The sequence below is a fragment of the Mobula hypostoma genome, chromosome 8 (genome assembly GCF_963921235.1).
Source record: "Mobula hypostoma chromosome 8, sMobHyp1.1, whole genome shotgun sequence".
NCBI lineage: Eukaryota > Metazoa > Chordata > Chondrichthyes > Myliobatiformes > Myliobatidae > Mobula > Mobula hypostoma.
The window spans coordinates 127,409,237-127,427,162 of NC_086104.1; the positions used below are offsets into that span (position 1 = coordinate 127,409,237).

General features: G+C 47.5%; 1 protein-coding gene across 1 annotated transcript in view; it reads left to right on the forward strand.

Annotated features, from left to right (window-relative positions):
- The first annotated feature begins 6,115 nt into the window (after window positions 1-6,115).
- LOC134350919 (tumor necrosis factor receptor superfamily member 1A-like) overlaps window positions 6,116-17,926 on the forward strand; it is a 55,200-nt gene continuing 43,389 nt past the window's right edge. The window contains exon 1 of the mRNA XM_063056758.1: window positions 6,116-6,656. Within this exon, the coding sequence (XP_062912828.1) occupies window positions 6,606-6,656 (51 nt within the window). The 5' untranslated portion in view covers window positions 6,116-6,605. The remainder of the gene's footprint in view (window positions 6,657-17,926) is intronic.

Consider the following 17,926-nt stretch of genomic DNA (forward strand, 5'->3'; position numbering starts at 1 on the left):
ATGGGTGTGGGTTCCTTTGACTTCCCCTTCCTGAAGTCCACAATCAATTCCTTGGTCTTACTGATGTTGAGTGTGGCTCCGCTGCTCACTGAAAGTGGCGATCAAAGTAGATAGGGTGGTCAGGAAGGCGTACAACACCATTGGTTGGGCTTCCATAGGGTGGTCAGGAAGGCGTACAACACCATTGGTCAGGCTTTGAGTACGTCAGGAAGGAGTACAACACCATTGGTCAGGCTTTGATAGGGTGGTCAGGAAGGAGTACAACACCATTGGTCAGGCTTTGATAGGGTGGTCAGGAAGGCGTACAACACCACTGGTCGGGCATTGAGTACGTCAGGAAGGAGTACAACACCATTGGTCAGGCTTTGATAGGGTGGTCAGGAAGGCATACAACACCACTGGTCAGGCATTGATAGGGTGGTCAGGAAGGCATACAACACCATTGGTCAGGCTTTGATAGGGTGGTCAGGAAGGCGTACAACACCACTGGTCAGGCTTTGAATATGTCAGGAAGGAGTACAACACCATTGGTCAGGCTTTTATAGGGTGGTCAGGAAGGCGTACAACACCACTGGTCGGGCATTGAGTACGTCAGGAAGGAGTACAACACCATTGGTCAGGCTTTTATAGGGTGGTCAGGAAGGCGTACAACACCACTGGTCGGGCATTGAGTACGTCAGGAAGGAGTACAACACCATTGGTCAGGCTTTTATAGGGTGGTCAGGAAGGCGTACAACACCATTGGTCAGGCTTTGATAGGGTGGTCAGGAAGGCGTACAACACCACTGGTCAGGCTTTGATAGGGTGGTCAGGAAGGCATACAACACCATTGGTCAGGCTTTGATAGGGTGGTCAGGAAGGCGTACAACACCACTGGTCAGGCTTTGATAGGGTGGTCAGGAAGGCGTACAACACCACTGGTCGGGCATTGGGTGTGTCAGGAAGGTGTACAACACCACTGGTCAGGCTTTGGGTACGTCAGGAAGGCGTACAACACCACTGGTTGGGCATTGAGTGTGTCAGAAAGGAGTATAACACCATTGGTCAAGCATTGGGTGTGTCAGGAAGGCGTACAACACCATTGGTCAGGCTTTGATAGGGTGGTCAGGAAGGCGTACAACACCACTGGTCGGGCATTGAGTACGTCAGGAAGGAGTACAACACCATTGGTCAGGCTTTGGGTGTGTCAGGAAGGTGTACAACACCATTGGTCAGGCTTTGATAGGGTGGTCAGGAAGGCGTACAACACCACTGGTCGGGCATTGAGTACGTCAGGAAGGAGTACAACACCATTGGTCAGGCTTTGGGTGTGTCAGGAAGGTGTACAACACCACTGGTTGGGCATTGAGTGTGTCAGAAAGGAGTATAACACCATTGGTCAAGCATTGGGTGTGTCAGGAAGGCGTACAACACCATTGGTCGGGCTTTGATAGGGTGGTCAGGAAGGCATACAACACCATTGGTCGGGCTTTGATAGGGTGGTCAGGAAGGCGTACAACACCACTGGTCAGGCTTTGAATATGTCAGGAAGGAGTTTCCACACCATTGGTCAAGCATTGGGTGTGTCAGGAAGGCATACAACACCATTGGTCAGGCTTTGATAGGGTGGTCAGGAAGTCGTACAACACCACTGGTCAGGCTTTGGGTGTGTCATGAAGGCGTACAACACCATTGGTCAAGCATTGGGTGTGTCAGGAAGGCGTACGACACCATTGGTCGGGCTTTGATAGGGTGGTCAGGAAGGCGTACAACACCACTGGTCGGGCATTGAGTACGTCAGGAAGGAGTACAACACCATTGGTCAAGCATTGGGTGTGTCAGGAAGGCGTACAACACCATTGGTTGGGCATTGAGTATGTCAGGAAGGTGTACAACACCATTGGTTGGGCTTCGATAGGGTGGTCAAGAAGGCGTAAAACACCATTGGTCGGGCTTTGATAGGGTGGTCAGGAAGGCGTACAACTCTATTGGTCAGGCATTGAGTATGTCAGGAAGGAGTACAACACCATTGGTCAGGCACTGGGTGTATCAGGAAAGCGTACAACACCATTGGTCAGGCTTTTATAGGGTGGTCAGGAAGGTATACAACACCATTGGTCGGGCATTGAGTATGTCAGGAAGGCGTACAACACCATTGGTTGGGCTTCCATAGGGTGGTCAGGTAGGCATATAACACCATTGGTCAAGCTTTGAGTATGTCAGGAAGTCATATGGTAGGTCTATAACAATTTGGTTAGACCACAGGTGGAGTATTAGATACAATCCTGCTCGTCTGTAGAGGGAAGGACTTTTTAACCTAGTTCAAGATCAGTCTAACTCTTCCCTCCCACACAGAGACAGACAGAGCAGCACATCACAGGTCCTTCAACCCATCTAGTCTGTGCTAATCTATTAATCTACCGAGTCCCATCAATTTGCACTGGCACCATAGCCCTCCATAATCCTATAATCCAAGTACCTATCCAATTTTCTCTTTTTCACCTTTCACTGTTAACCCATGACCTCTGGTTGTAGTCCCACCCAACCTCATTGGAAAAAGCCTGCTTGCATTTACCCTATCTATACCCCTCATAATTTTGTACACCTTTAACAAACCTCCCCTCATTTTCCTATGCTCCCCAGGGAATAAAATCTTAACCCATTGAACCTTTCCCCATAACTCAAGTTCTCAAATCCTGACATCCTTGAAAATTTTACCTACACTCTTTCAATCTTATTGACATCGTTGCTGTAGGTACCACAAGACTCCAAATTAAGCCTCACCAACGTCTTCCACAATTTCGACGTAACATCCCAACTCTTGTACTCATATTTTGATTTATGAAGCCCAATGTGCCAAACACTTTCTTTATGATCCTATCTACCGGCAACACCACTTTCAAGGAATTACGGATCTGTATTCCCAGATCCCTCTGTTCTCAGTGTGTTATACCTGGTTTGTCCTCCCAAAATGCAACACCTCATACTTGTCTGTATTAAATTCCATCTGCCGTTTTTCAGCCCATGTTTCCAGCTGGTCCAGATCCTGCTTCAAGCCATGGTAGTTTTCCTCGCTGTCCACTACGCCCCCAATCTTGGTGATATCTGCAAATCTGCTGATCCAGTTTGTCGCATTTTCATCCAGATCGTTAGTGTTAGACAACAAGCACCGATCCCTGTGATCTCTCTGCAAGATGGCTCCTCTAAATCCCGCGGTCTGTTGCGTGGTCTATAATATAATCCTATTAATGTGATCATCCCTTTCTTGTTCCTCAGTTCCACTAATATAGCCTCTGCAGAGAAGCTGTCCTGTCTGAGCACTGACCAGTAATACCACCCCTTCCCCTCTAATCTCTCCGCTCTATTCACGCCGAAGATAATGGATCCCCGGCACGATGAGCTGCCAGTCCTGCCCCTCCTGCAACAAAGTCTTACAATGTCTATAATTCCTTGTACAGATCCATGACCTAAGCACATCCGCCTCTCCTACAATACCCCTTGCATTGACGTATATGCAGCTCAGAATATTACCTAGGCTTAACGACATTTTCCCCACTATCTGTTCTCGTGTTCTGGTTCCCATCCCTTGCATCTGTAGTTTAAAGCACCCACCCTCATTCCCTATACAGCATTAGCAGACCTTCCCACTGGGATATTAGTCCCCCTCCTGCTGCATGCTGTCCCTTCTGTACAGGTCCCACCTTCCCTGGAAGAGAGCCCAATGATCCAAAAAAAAAAAATCTGGAGCCCTCCCTCCTGCACCATCTCCTTAGCTACGTGTCTGGCCTCACAAGTATGTGGCATAGGAAGCAATTCTGAGATCAAGGCACTGAAAGTACTGTCACTGAACTCCCAGAAGTCACTTTGCAGGACCTCGTCACCCTCCCCACCCATGTCATCGGTACTGGCTGGCCCGCACCCTCTGGCTAGTTACCCCACCCCACTGTCATGGACTCGATCCAAGATGGCCCAGACCCTGGCACCCAGGAGGCAACATACCGTCTGGGAATCTCGTTCCACAGGACTTCTTCCTGTCTGTTCCTCTGACAAGTGGATCCCCTATCACTACATATGTGAGATACGTGGCTGGGGTGGGTGGGGCAGAAACCATAGTGGTGTTTAAGATTGTTTTTGACACATAAAGGCTTGCACACCTGCTCATTAATGCAAATATCTAATCAGCCAATCGTGAGGCAGCAACTCAATGCATCGAAGCATGCGGACATGGTCAAGAGGTTCAGCTGGGCATACTATGCTTAATTATTCCTTACATCTTGTTGGAAAACATCACTTTGGGGTATGTGGGCGTTGTCATCGTTGTGAAACAGTTAACATATTCTTATACAAGGTTGCAATAAAGCAAATGAAGGCTGCACTACCAGCTTTGGGCGTTGACAGTTTAAATTTAAAGACTTCTCTAAGTTATGGACAAACTTTAGAAAATCTGCAGACGCAGGGAGTCGAAGCCACACACACAAAATGGTGGAGGAACTCAGCATTTACGGAAGAGAGTAGAGTCGACGTTTCGGGCCAAAACCCTTCAGCAGGACTGGAGAAAAAAAAGCTGAGGAGTAGATTAATTCGGAGGAAGGTGGGAATTAAAATGGGAGAGGGGTGTGGAGGAAAATTAAGCTTGAAGATGAAGGGTTAACAAAATCACGAGGACAGCAGGGTGGGAAATGGGGTCTGTCTGTCTCCCCATACAAATGAGCAATAAGTCCTGTTCGAGATGACAGTTGTTAGTAACGAAGGATGAGCAGGACGTTGTGTGTAAGGGGGAGCCGTCAGCCCTCGAGGCTAAATGACCAGTAGCATGGTTTCTTATAATTACTGGGGAGGTTCCTTCTGCCTTCAAGGTTACATAACTAACGGCTGGGTTTCTCCTAATTAATGGGGAACTGGTTGCGTTTGTGGGGACCCGATGTCTAATCTTGTGTAACGTGTGGAAGCAGCTGAACTCGGTCGATAAAGTCTCAGCAGGAACTCATGTCCCGTGAAAATCGGTGAACTGCATGTATTTCTGTGTTACATTGACTGTTCTACTTATAATAACTTACTATCATTGCACGTAACGTAAAGATTTTTACCCCTCAACGTGAAGGATGTAAGAAATAAAGTCAATTCAATTTTAAGATATAAAAGACCATGCTTGTGCTCGCTTTAGCAAAGTCACTCAGTGGGCTCTCCGCTGTTACGTAATAAAGTAATTAAACCGAATACTGGGGTCTGTGTCTTTGTTTAGGTCTAATCGGTGATAGTAAATCTCCCCGATTTGGAGGGAAGAAGTTATTACTTAAACGTATCGGACACCCTAATTAATTCCTTGATCAGAGTCAATGTGCATGATCCGAACATTTGTAGGGAGAGCACTTGTTATGAAACGGTGCAGCATTTACAGTTTGAAGGCAGCAAAGGAAACATCTGATTACCAAGTTGAGGACACTTTGGAAAGTTTGTTAGGATATTTGGGGCAGGCACTTGGGAAAGTTTGTTAGGATATTTGGGACCGACATTTAGGAAAGTTTGTTAGGATATTTGGTACAGACACTCGGGAAAGTTTATTAGGATATTTGGGACCGACATTTAGGAAAGTTTGTTAGGATATTTGGGACCGACATTTAGGAAAGTTTGTTAGGATATTTGGGACCGACATTTAGGAAAGTTTGTTAGGATATTTGGTACAGACACTCGGGAAAGTTTATTAGGATATCACTTGCCATTGGACTTGACTTCTTGGTACTAATTTGCGGTTTTTGGGGGCGGAATTAGTGGATAGGCTTCATGTCGCCTTGCTCCACATTCTAACTCAGTAGGTGGCGGTAATGCACCTTGTGTTGGTCCTGCCGACCGCCTCTAAACTTCACGAGAAAACCAAACTTCAAAATCGGGGGAAGAAATGAGATCTAAGCGACTCTGACCGTGGAAATGATTGCTGGTGCCAGACGGGATGGTTTGAGCTTTCTCAGAACCTGCTTATCGCCTGGGATTTTCCGGCGCGAGGCTCGAGAGTTTACAGACCACGGTGCGAAAGACTCAAAACGCATCCAGCGAGCCGCGGTTCTAACATCTCGTTAACGAGGGAGAGGTCAGAGATTGGGCAGGCTAGTTCGAGTAACGCATTACAACAGCGCATCTCCGAACGCACGACGCACCGAACCCTGAACTGGATGGGCTACAGCAGCAGAAGATCAGGACCATGTGCCGACAGAAGTGACTGATCTAATCTGGGATCATAGGCGGCAGAGGGAGGCATGATAGACCCAAGCTCCCGTGCTCTACTGATTGAAAATACAGCCAGAAGCGGGGAAGGGAGAAGTGTCCCTGTCAACTGCGAGTGGTCCGACTCGTCACCGCTCCGCCCCGTGACTTCATTTCCTCCTCCTGCGGCAAATTCGCATATCTTCTGAGTGAAGCGCTTGTGACTTTCCTTCGAAGTTTATTCGATTTTTGTATTTCTTCGGAAGAAGCTTTTAAAGTGTTTTTTTTGGGGGGAAGTGGGGGTATTTAGCTTTCATTTCGCCCCATCGGATTCGTGTTTCCCGTCCTCGGCTTCTGCTCGCCTGGATTGTGGAAAGTGTGGAAAGTTTGGGAAGCGTGGTTGAGGATTTGTTTTTTGCCGGGAAACCATGCAGGGCACGGGACTCGCCTGCCTCCGCCGCCTCTTCCTCGTACTCGCGGTGAGTCCGGTCTGTGTGAGCGGGACCCCTGCCTCTCCCCGAACCCCTCAGTGGGACTCCGGTCCTCACCCTGCGCCGCCGAGACCCTCGCATCATTCCCGCTGCTTCCTCCTCAATCCTTCACTCCCCTCCCCCACTCCTCCCAGACCTTCCCCCTGTCCAGATTATCTACCCCACCCCACTTTTTAATTTTACTCCTTGACCTTGCGCGGAGATTTGTATTCCTCATCTTAAAAGGAAGATTGTACCTTGCTTCAGTCAGTGCAGCAAAGATTTCATCAGACTCGTGCCTGGGTAGGTTGGGAAAACTAGGAAGGACGTGAGATTCCATGGGAATTTCGGGACATTTTCCCTGTCACAGGGAGGCCGGGATCACGGCTCGCCGTGTCAGTGTTAGGGTTGGGGCAAAACCAAGTTCGGGATATTTCTGGCCGTAAATAGAACGGAGGGAGAGGGGATGGTGTAGGAAAATGGCGCCCAGACCTCCCCTTATGCCGTAGATGAATGGGCAAGCAGGAGAAAGGGGCCGAATGGCTTCCCCACACCGTTTCAATGTTTTGTGTAATAGTTACATAATGTCATATGCAGGTGGAAGGAAGATTTTCGACTCCGAACCACAGAATCGGAATCAAGTAGTGAAATGCGGTAGCACCGCAGTGCAATACATAGACTAACATTACAGTGAGAATTGGACAGGAGTTTGTTCGGCGGTTTACAGCTGAATGGCAAGAACGCTGAACTTGATCTGAGCGAGAGAGTGCTCAAAAAGAAAGTAGAAAAAGTAAAGAGCTTTGTAGGAAAAGTGATTTTTGAATAGCAGCTACTGTTCAGTAAATTTAACATTATTATTTAATCATACACATTTGTTAATTTAATAACGTAAATGAATAGTGTTTTGTTTGAACAATTTATTTATTAAATTAGTAGTTGTTGATCCAAAGCAGAAATGCAACAAGGAGCTGAGATATTACTGTTCCCACCACTGAGCCGCGAAGGAGCGGCGTGACAGTCAGTCCCTCAGACCAGTGCCTGCTCACCTGACTTTGAACTGTGGCTCATTGTTTCCCATTTACTGTGGGGTGGAGCTGGCGGAGGGAGGCGACCAGACTCCGTAACAGGGAGTGGGGTGAGGAAGACCATGCCAGCGGCTGAGCAGTAAAACGTCAGGAGCTGCTTGCTTGTTTTTAAACTTCTGAAAGTTGAAAATCTTACTCGGTTGACTCAATTGTGTACGACAGCGACCACATGCAAATTCAGATCACACATTGGTATGAAATTGATTTCTGTAATATAGATTGCTGTCATGTGACCTCAGCTGATGTTACTGTATTGGTTTATAAAATGTGAAATTAAAGGCATCCGTTAGTCTTGCGAGACCGTGGATCTGCGCCTGGAAAGTCTTCACTCTCCAGGGCGCAGGCCTGGGCAAGGTTATATGGAAGACCGGCAGTTGATGTTACTGTATCGGTTTATAAAATGTTAAACGTGTCCTAAATATGTTTTTATTGCGGGAGTTCAGTGAGGCAGCCTTACTGCTCCCCCTGTGTGATCTCCAAGTCTTTGACCCTGTGCTCACCCATCACCTCCCAGCTGGTACTCATTCCCCTCCCTGACTTCTGCCCGCTTTCTTTTGGTTTGGAAACATTGACTGTTCCTTCCCCATAGATGCCTGACCTGCTGAATTCAGAATCAAGCAACATAAATACTATCAATTACAATAAGTAATGCCAGCAGGGCACATAAATAGCGTGGGTCTATTCATGGACCGTTCAGAGAGTCGATGGTGGGAGTAGAGGGCATGCCCTTTGGTGGTTGGGGTCCTTAATGAAGGATGCCTCCTTTTGAAGATGTCCTGATGGTGGAAGGCGATTTCCCCCCATGATGGAGTTGACTGCAGCTTATTTTGTTCCTTCCGTACCAGACGGAGATGCAGCCAGTTGGAATGCTCTCCACGGCGCATCCGTAGAGATTTGCTGGTCCTGGGTGACAAACCAGATCTCCTCGAGCTCCTGACGCGTTGGACCTTGAGGTGGACGGGCTGCAGCAGCGGAAGACCGTGAACACAGGCCGAGTGGTCACCTTGTCAGGTGTTGCTGTTTCCTTTGCCGAATCAACGTCCTGGAAAACTCCAACAGCTTTGCTTTTTCTGAAATTAAAGAACAATAGAAAGCATTTTCTCTGGATGCCATGTGGCTTGTTACGCCGCCCTGTGTAACCGCTCTGCCTGTGAACAGGAAATTGCAGCGCTGTGGGCACGTAACCAACTTCCCCTTGGAGAGGAGCATCTACTCTTCTCGCTACCTCAGCAAAGCAGCCAGCGTAATCAACCCCCACCCCGGGCATTCTCTTCTCCCCTCTCCCAGAGTCACGCTCAGGCCATTCAGCTCCCCCATTCCATCGTGGCTGGTTTATTATTCCTCTTGACCCCATTCTCCTGCCTTCTCCCCATGAGGCAGAAGGTGTAAAAGCCCAAGAGCACACTCCGCCAGGCTCAAGTGATCCTTATACAGCGCTGTTATTAGACTTCTGGCTCCAGTAAAATCCCACCCACCTACCTTCCCCCTTGTCTGGCTTCACAGATCTCCTTCCAGCTTGTACCCATTCCCTTCTCCCCAACCTTCTTATTCTGGCTTCTTCCCCCTTCCTTTCCAGTCTTCAACGAGAGTCCTGGCCTGAAATGTCGACTCTTTATTCCCCTCCACAGATGCTGCCTGACCTGCTGAGATCCTCCAGCATTTTGTTTGTCTAAAAAAAAAAATCCCCCTTGTGGGCTTTGGCCACTGGTGAGAGAATACTGTTGAATTTTACTGCTGTTAACCTGTGGACCATTCAAGTGTAAGGAAGGGAGATTGGTCCCAGTTTGTTGTGTAAGACCATAGATGTGGGAGCAGAATTAACCCATTCAGTCCATCAAATCTCATTCCATCATTATCCTCTCAACCCCAATCTCCTGCTTTCTCCCTCTAACCTTTCATGCCCTGTCTAATCAAGAACCTTTCAACCTCTGCCTTAAATGCACCCAGTGACTTGGCCTCCTCAGCCACCTGTGGCAGTAAATTCCACAGATTCTGGCTAAGGGAATTCTTCCTCATCTCCATTCCATATGGACGTCCTTCTATTCTGAAGCTGTGCCCTCTGGTCCTAGACTCCCCCACACAGGAAACATCCACTCTATCTAGGCCAGGGATTCCTGAACTCTTTTTTTTGTGCCATAGATTTCTACCACCAACTGAGGGCCCAAAACTGCTCACAATGCTCCCAGTGAGGCCTCACCAGTCCCTTAAAAAGCCTCAATATTACATCCTTGCTCTAATATTCTAGTTCCACCCCTCTCCCCCCCCCCACAAAATGAATGCTAACATTGCATTTGCCTTCCTCACCACTGACTCAACTGCAAATTAACCTTTAGCGACTGCTTGGATTTTTGATTTTTCTCGCTGCCTCCTCTGTACAAAGAAGACTATACTGATGCAGTGTGCTATGTACAGACGCCTGTAACTAGTTCTGGGATGGCACGATAACGTACCAGGTAGCGTAAACGCTTTACAGCACTGGCAAGCCAGGTTCAATTCTTGCCGCTGTTTGTAAGGAGTTTGCACGTTCTCCCCATAACCGCGTGGGTTTCCTCCGGGTGCTCTGGTTTCCTCCTGCGTTCCAAAGATGTGCGGGATAGCAGGTTAATTGGCCAAATGGGCAGAATGGGCTCGTGAGGCCGTGCTGTATCTTTAAACAAAATCTCGCATTCTGGATATATCTCCGGACGTTTGGAGGGTGCCCTGATCAAGATGAGAAAACGAGCGAATGCCGTTTGGAATGAAACCCTGCCTGTCGGGGAAAAGAATGGAGCCGCACAGAAACTGAATTTTCTTCCGATCAAAGGAGCCCATTGATTTCCTTGGATGTGGCTTCCTTCCAGCATCCCCCTCCCACGCCCCTCCACCCACCCTCGCTCCTCTCTGGACCTGGGCTCATGCTATGATACTGGTTTATTATGGACGCGTACTGAGACACTGTGAAAAGCCTTTGTTTTGCATGCCATCCATACAGACTGTGCTATGCACAGTCACTTTGCCGTCAAGTTACAGAAATGTATTATCAAAGTATATACATGTCACCATGTACTCCCCCTGAGATTCATTTGCAGGCATTTGCAGGAAAATGAAGAACTACAATAGAAACTATGAAAAACTATACATAAAGACTAACAAACAACTAATATGCAGAAGAAGACATTGTGCAAGTATTAATATAAAAAGGTGTAAAAAGAAAACTTGAATGCAGAATAGAGTGTGACAGTTACAGAGAAAGTGTAATGATGAGGTACATTGGAAGGGGAGTTCATTATTTTAGTGTACGAGAGGTTCATTCAGGAGCCTGGGAATGGTGGGTGTTTAGCTGACCTTGAGCCTTCTTTTAAAGATGAACTTCACTTCTTGCGTGTCCATCAAAACTTGGTGAAACGTGTTGTTTGTGTCAGCAGCCATCGCGGTCCGAAGATGTGCGGGGTGGGGTAACGTAGCACGCTTACTAACCCTGACCTGCGCACCTTTGGAAGGTGGGAGGAGACGGGATGAGGGAGCTCCCGCAGGAAGCCCTCGCAGTCACCGGGAGGGAAGTACAAGCTGCCCGCGGACTGCGCCGGGAGTTGAATCCTAATTGCTAGTGCTCGAAAGCGGTGCGTTAACCGTGCCACCCCTACGCGGAGAGGGGAGACGTGAGGGTGACCGGGGCGGGGGAGGTCTTTGTGGGCTCCTTTCCTGAGGCAGTGGGAAGTGTAGATAGAATCGGCTGGTTTGTGTGATGGACTAGCTGTATCTATCACTCTCTGCTTGCTCCCCCCATTCTGATACACAAGCGCTGTGTCTCAATTCTTTAAGGTGGCCAAATGGGATACTCAGTGTAAACATTCTCAGTGGCCGGACGGTGCAGAGGGGATCTTTCTTCTGGCTGGGGGTCTAAACCAGGGGTCATCTCAAAATCTTGACCAGAGGACCGGAAATTAATACATATTACCTAATAATTTTATAATAAGAGCTTTTATTAATACATAGACAGATGGATACTTTAGTGATCCCAAAGGAAATTACAGTGTCACAGTAGCATTACAAGTGCACAGATATTCGAATATGCCCACGTGGTGGAGAATTACAAAGGTTTACCACCCTCGGGTTGAAGACCTTTCTGTACATCTCTACCCTGAAGGGACACTATCTTATTTTGTGGGAGGAGAAGGGATTTGGGGGTTGATGTACCTGTTCCATTTTGTTTGTTTTTTTTTGTGGGAGGAGGGATTTGGTGGTCGATGTACCTGTTCCATTTTGTTAATTTTTTTGTGTGGGGAGGGGGGATTTTGGGGGCTGACAGTCTTTCTTTTCTTCCCTGGTTTCATGGCTACCTAGAGAAGAAGAATTTCAGAGTTGTATACTTTGATAATAAATGAACTTTTACTACCATTAGGCATAGGAGCAGAATTAGGCCATTCAGCCCATCTAGTCTGCTCCGCCGTTCGATCATGGCTGATTCATTTTGCCTCTGAACCCCAGTCCCCTGCCTCCTCCTCGTGACCTTTGACACCTTGCTCATCAAAAGCCCATCCACCCCCGCTTTAAGTATATCCGGTCTCCGCAGGGGCCGGGGCGATGAATTCCACTGACTGAGTGTGCTGTAATGGTGTCCAGAGGTGAGCGACTTTCGGGAAGCAGTCCCTTTTACTTTTTTTTAAACGCACATTTTATTCCTTATCCACACTTTAACCTCTAACTTGTTTTTTTAAAAAATATAATTCCCTATTCTTTATAATCGTTGAACTTTGTTTGTTGCGTGCTGCAACCTGACCAATGCACCACAGCAAATTCCTAATACGTGTAAATGTATCTGGTGAATAAAGCTGATCCTTCACCCAACTGGGAGACAGCAATGGGGGAACAGAGTACAGGAACAGGCCCCCCCCCCGGCTTACTGACTCTGTGCCAGTCATCAATTACCAATTCACAATAATCCTACGGTACTCTTTTAAAAAAAAATTTACTCTTATTATTTACTCCCCAGATTCCAGCCCTCACTTGTACACTAAGGGCACCTTACTGGGTTAATTTACTAACCTGTATATCTTTGGGAGGTGGGAGGAAACGGGAGCAACTAGGGGAAAATCCACACAGACACAGGGAGAACGTGCAAACTCCACACAGACAGTGCCGGAGGTTGGGATCGCTGGCACAGTGACCGGCTGCCCCACTCCCAGCGGCTGGGAAGGGTCAGTACATTCAGTGAGGGAGGCTGATAGATCGTGGCCGAGTGGTCAGCAGAATTATTTACAGCGCTGGCTGTCACTGATCGGGGTGCAATTCCTGCTGGTCTCCGTAAGGAGAGGGTGTACTCTCCCTGTGACTGCATGGACTTCCTCCAGGTCTTCTGGTTTGCTCGTGTATTTCAAAGATGAGCAGGGTAGCAAATTGTGGGCACACTATGAGGGTTGTGTAGGCGTGTGGCCAAGTGGTTAAGGCGTCGGTCTAGTGATCTGAAGGTCGCTAGTTCGAGCCTCAGCTGAGGCAGCGTGTTGTGTCCTTGAACAAGGCACTTAACCACACATTGCTCTGCGACAACACCGGTGCCAAGCTGTATGGGTCCTAATGCCCTTCCCTTGGACAACATTGGTAGCAACGAGAGGGGAGACTTGCAGCATAGGTAACTGCCAGTCTTCCATATAACCTTGCCCAGGCCTGCACCCTGGAAACCTTCCAAGGCGCAAAGGAAACCTTCCAAGGCGCAAATCCATAGTCTCACGAGACTAACGGATGCCTATATATACTATATATGAAGGTTGCAACACTCAGACTGTGTTGGTTGCTGATGCAAAATAACGCATTTCACTGCGTGTTTCCATGTACATATGATAAATAACGCTGATCTTATTTATGAAGGGAAAGTCATTGGGTATATGTAAATTGGAGGTCCTTGATTATTAAGGGCATCAAAGGTTACGGGGAGAAGGCAGGAGAATGGGGTTGAGAGGGATAATAAATCAGCCATGATGGAATGGCGGAGCAGACTTGAAATGGCCGCCTTCTGCTCCGGTGTCGTATAGTCCAGAGGAGGTTCATGAGAATCATCCCAGGAATGAAAGGGTTAATGTGTGAAGAGCGTTTCAGGGCCCTTGGCCTGTGCTCACTGCAGTTTTGAAGAACGAGAGCAGATTTAATGGGGCAAATGTCCTAATTCTGCTCCAGTGTCTTGTGGTCTACAATCTTTGTGGGAAACAGATAACCTGTGTAATAAAGAGAGAAACAGTCTAAATAGCCTAATGCCTGGTTTCCAACACACTGGCTGTCCACACGATCTTTGCCCATATATTCTTGGACCCCCTCCTTCAAGTCACATCTCGTCTTCCTTCCCTCCGAAGAGAAAAGTCCCAGTCTATTAAAGTTTAACGATTTTTATAGCAGCATCTCGGTTGGGACTTGGAGTTTGAATTGAGTGCATCATTACAAAGGAATGTGAGCGATTATTTTCACCTGTATTCAGGAATGCCGGCCCCTCCCTGACTGACGGGTTTCCTGTCTCTTTTATTTCTAGATGTGGCAACATCATTCATAATCTCCGACTCACGCTTGATCAAACACTTTGTGCAAATGCAATCAAAAACACCAATCAGAATCAGGTTTATTATCACTGCATGTAACAAAAGTTAATTTGTTAACTTAGCAGCAGCAGTTCAATGCAATGCATAATTATAGAAGAGGAAAACAATAATAAGTAAATCAATTGCAGTATATGTATATTGAATAGATTAAAAATCATGCGAAAATCAGAAATAATACATATTAAAAAAGTGAGGTAGTGTTCAAAGGGTTCAAAGTCCATTTAGGAATCGGATGGCAGAGGGGAAGAAACTGTTCCTGAATCACTGAGTGTGTGCCTTCAGGCTTCTGTATCTCCTACCTGATGGTAACAGTGAGAAAAGGGCATGTCTTGGGTGCTGGAGGTCCTTAGTAATGGATGCTGTCTTTCTGAGACACCGCTCCCTGAAGATGTCCTGGGAACTTTGTGGGCTAGTACCCAAGATGGAGCCGACTAAATTTACAGCCCTTTGCAGTTTCTTTCGGTCCTGTGCAGTAACCCCTCCATTCCAGACAGTGATGCAGCCTGTCAGAATGCTCTCCACAGTACATCTATAGAAGTTTTTGAGTGTATTTGTTGACATGCCAAATCTCTTCAAACTCCTAATGAAGTATAGCCGCTGTCTTGCCTTCTTTATAACTGCATCAATATGTTGGGACCAGGTCAGATCCTCAGAGATCTTGACACCCAGAGACTTGAAACTGCTCACTCTCTCCACTTCTGATCCCTTTATGAGGATTGTTACGTGTTCCTTCATCTTGCCCTTCCTAAAGTCAACAATCAGCTCTTTCATCTTACTAACGTTGAGTGCCAGGTTGTTGCTGTGACACCACTCTACTAGTTGGCATATCTCACTCCTGTACCCCCCCTCGTCACCATCTGAGATTCTACCAACAATGGTTGTATCATCAGCAAGTTTATAGATGGTATTTGTGCTATGCCTAGCCACACAGTCATGGGTATAGAGAGAGTAGAACAGCGGACTAAGCACACACCCCTGAGGTGCACCAGTGTTGATCGTCAACGAGGAGGAGATGTTGTCAACAATCCGCATAGATTGTAGTCTCTGGTTAGGAAGTCGAGGATGCAAAACTGGAAATCTGAATTTCCTCCCTCACTCAGGCAGTGGTTAAATGCGTTAACATCCTGTAGTAAACTTGAAAAGATCTTGCACAGTCTGAGGAGGAAACCAGCAACGTATGAAATAATATGGGGCTCCTTTTTGGCCTTATTACCATCATTACACCGCCTTGGTGACTGAATTGGTATGGATACCTGCCTTCCCGTGCTTCTATCTGCTTACTCTAGTAATATATACTTCATTAATACACATTAGGACCTCATACCTTACTTGATCGAATTTTTGTTTTTGCTATTTTTCAATTGTGAACGGGGAAGAAATTTTTACCATACCAGGGTTGTGTGGGGGGGGGGGAGGTGGGAGGGAGTATTTTGTCTGTTTTTTGTTTGTTTTTTTTCTTATGTGTATCTGTTTATAAAATACGATTTTTTTTAATATATGTTAAAAAAAGGAAGTCGAGGATGCAATTGCAGAGGGAGGTACAGAGGCCCAGGTTATGCAACTTTTCAATCAGGATTGTGGGAATGATGGTATTAAATGCTGAGCTATAGTCAATGAACAGCATCCTGACATAGGCCACACACAAAATGCCGGAGGAACTCAGCAGGTCATGCTGCATCTGTGGAGATGCTTTGGGCCAAGACCCTTCACTGGGAATGGAAAGGAAGGGGCTAGAAGCCAGAATAAGAAGGTAAGGGGGAAGGTTACAAGCTGGCAGGTAATAGTTGAGACCAGGTGAGGGGGAAGGGAGAAGTTGGGAGGTGAGAGGTGGAAGAGGTAATGGGATGAAGAAGGAAGAATCTGATAGGAGAGGATGGGGGAAAGGGAAAGGGGAGAGGCACCAGAGAGGTGATTGGCAGGTGAGGTAAGGGGTAAAAAGAAACAGAACGTGATCTCATTTTGATAAATAGAAATTATGTTTCCAATGTTGGGCGTAGGAAAACAGGCCCTTCAGCGCAACCCGTCCTGGTGCTCACCGGGCAAATCCCATTTGCCTTTGCTGGGCACGTATCCCTCTAAACTCCTCCTATCCATGTAGTCCTATATCTGGTAGTGCCGTGGTCAGCACGACGCTTTACAATGCCGCTGATCACCGATTGGGGGTGGGGGTGGCGGGGTGTGAATTCCTCTTGCTACCTGTAAGGATTTGGCTTGTTCTCCCTGTGATTGTGTGCATTTCCTCGTGGTCCTCTGCATTCCTCCTACATTGTAAAGGTCTACGGTTAGGATTAGTGAGCCGTGGGCCCTAATTGTGAGGTAAGGGGTGTGTGTGTGTGTGTGTGTGTGTGTGATCACGAGACATCACTTTCTGAAGATATTCTCGATCTGAGGAGACTACATGTCTGCAAAGCTCTGCAGCCTGTTTGCGATCCTGTGCAGCGGCCCCTCCGTACCAGTCTGTGAGGCGACCAGTTAGAAAGCTCTCTAGAAATTTGCTGGAGTCGTTGGTGACGTACGACATCCTCTGAAACTCCTGAAAGCGGGTGTAGCCACTGACATGGCTTCTTCCTGATTGCATCAGCTTTAAAGATGTTGACGTTCTGGAGCTCGAAGCCACCCACCCTTTTCCTCAATGAGGACGGTTGTGTGTTCCCCGAACTTCCCCTGCCTGAACATAATGTTGATCAGGCTCCTGTTGTTTGACTCCACATAACCAGCCTGCCACTGTCAAACCCATTGTCACATCTCAGGTTGTTCTGGCTACCATCCTGTGACAGCAAAGTGTTTCTCATCACAAGACAGCCTGTCCAACGGTGGCTTATACAGTTCTCAGGAAATGAGTGTCTTTTTTACTGAATGCCTGAATGGCTTGCGCCATTTCCAATTCATGACTAATCTGACAGAATAGGCTGCTATTTTTGTATCTGATCTACAAACGAGTTGTTTGTACTTTGATTGTTTATGCTTTGATCTTTGGCCTGTACTGTATTGTATCTCAGTAAATTCGTGTGTGGTCCAAATATAGCCATGTCATCGCGGAAGCAAACTGGATTAACAAGTGTGATGAGAATACACATAAAATTAAGATGTTTGCTGGCCTAGGTCAGCATCAGTGGCATCAGCAAGTGGTCTGCCACCTGGCCTCAGGGGAAGGAGAGATAAGGAACAATGGAGCAGCATCTGGAGATGTGTAATGAAGGGACGGGGGAGAGAGAGAGCTGTCTGGAGCGGCTCCCCCTTTGAACCCTGAACTGTTTGAAGTGGTGGACAGGCGATGCCCCAGCAGGGGGATAAAAAGGGACAGGTTCGCTAAGACAGACACACGCCACCCGAGGTAACGAGACCCTGGAAACGGTACGCTTCTCACGAGTCGGTGAGAAGTACCAGACAACGGCCAGGGTGGAAAGGTACGATCAGCGGGAACCCGGTGTGTGTCCGCCCTTGCCTGGGTGCCGGGTTCACTGCAGAAGATCGACCGCATCTGGAGGAGGGGTCACAGTCGGTGATCTCAGGTGACATCACCAAGGACCCGCCCAAAAGTTGCTTGTGAGCCATATCGCCGGTCTGTGAGTGAAGCCGTGTCTGAATGATCAGTTGTTCCTGTTCTCTCTCTCTCTTCCCCCACGTTGTC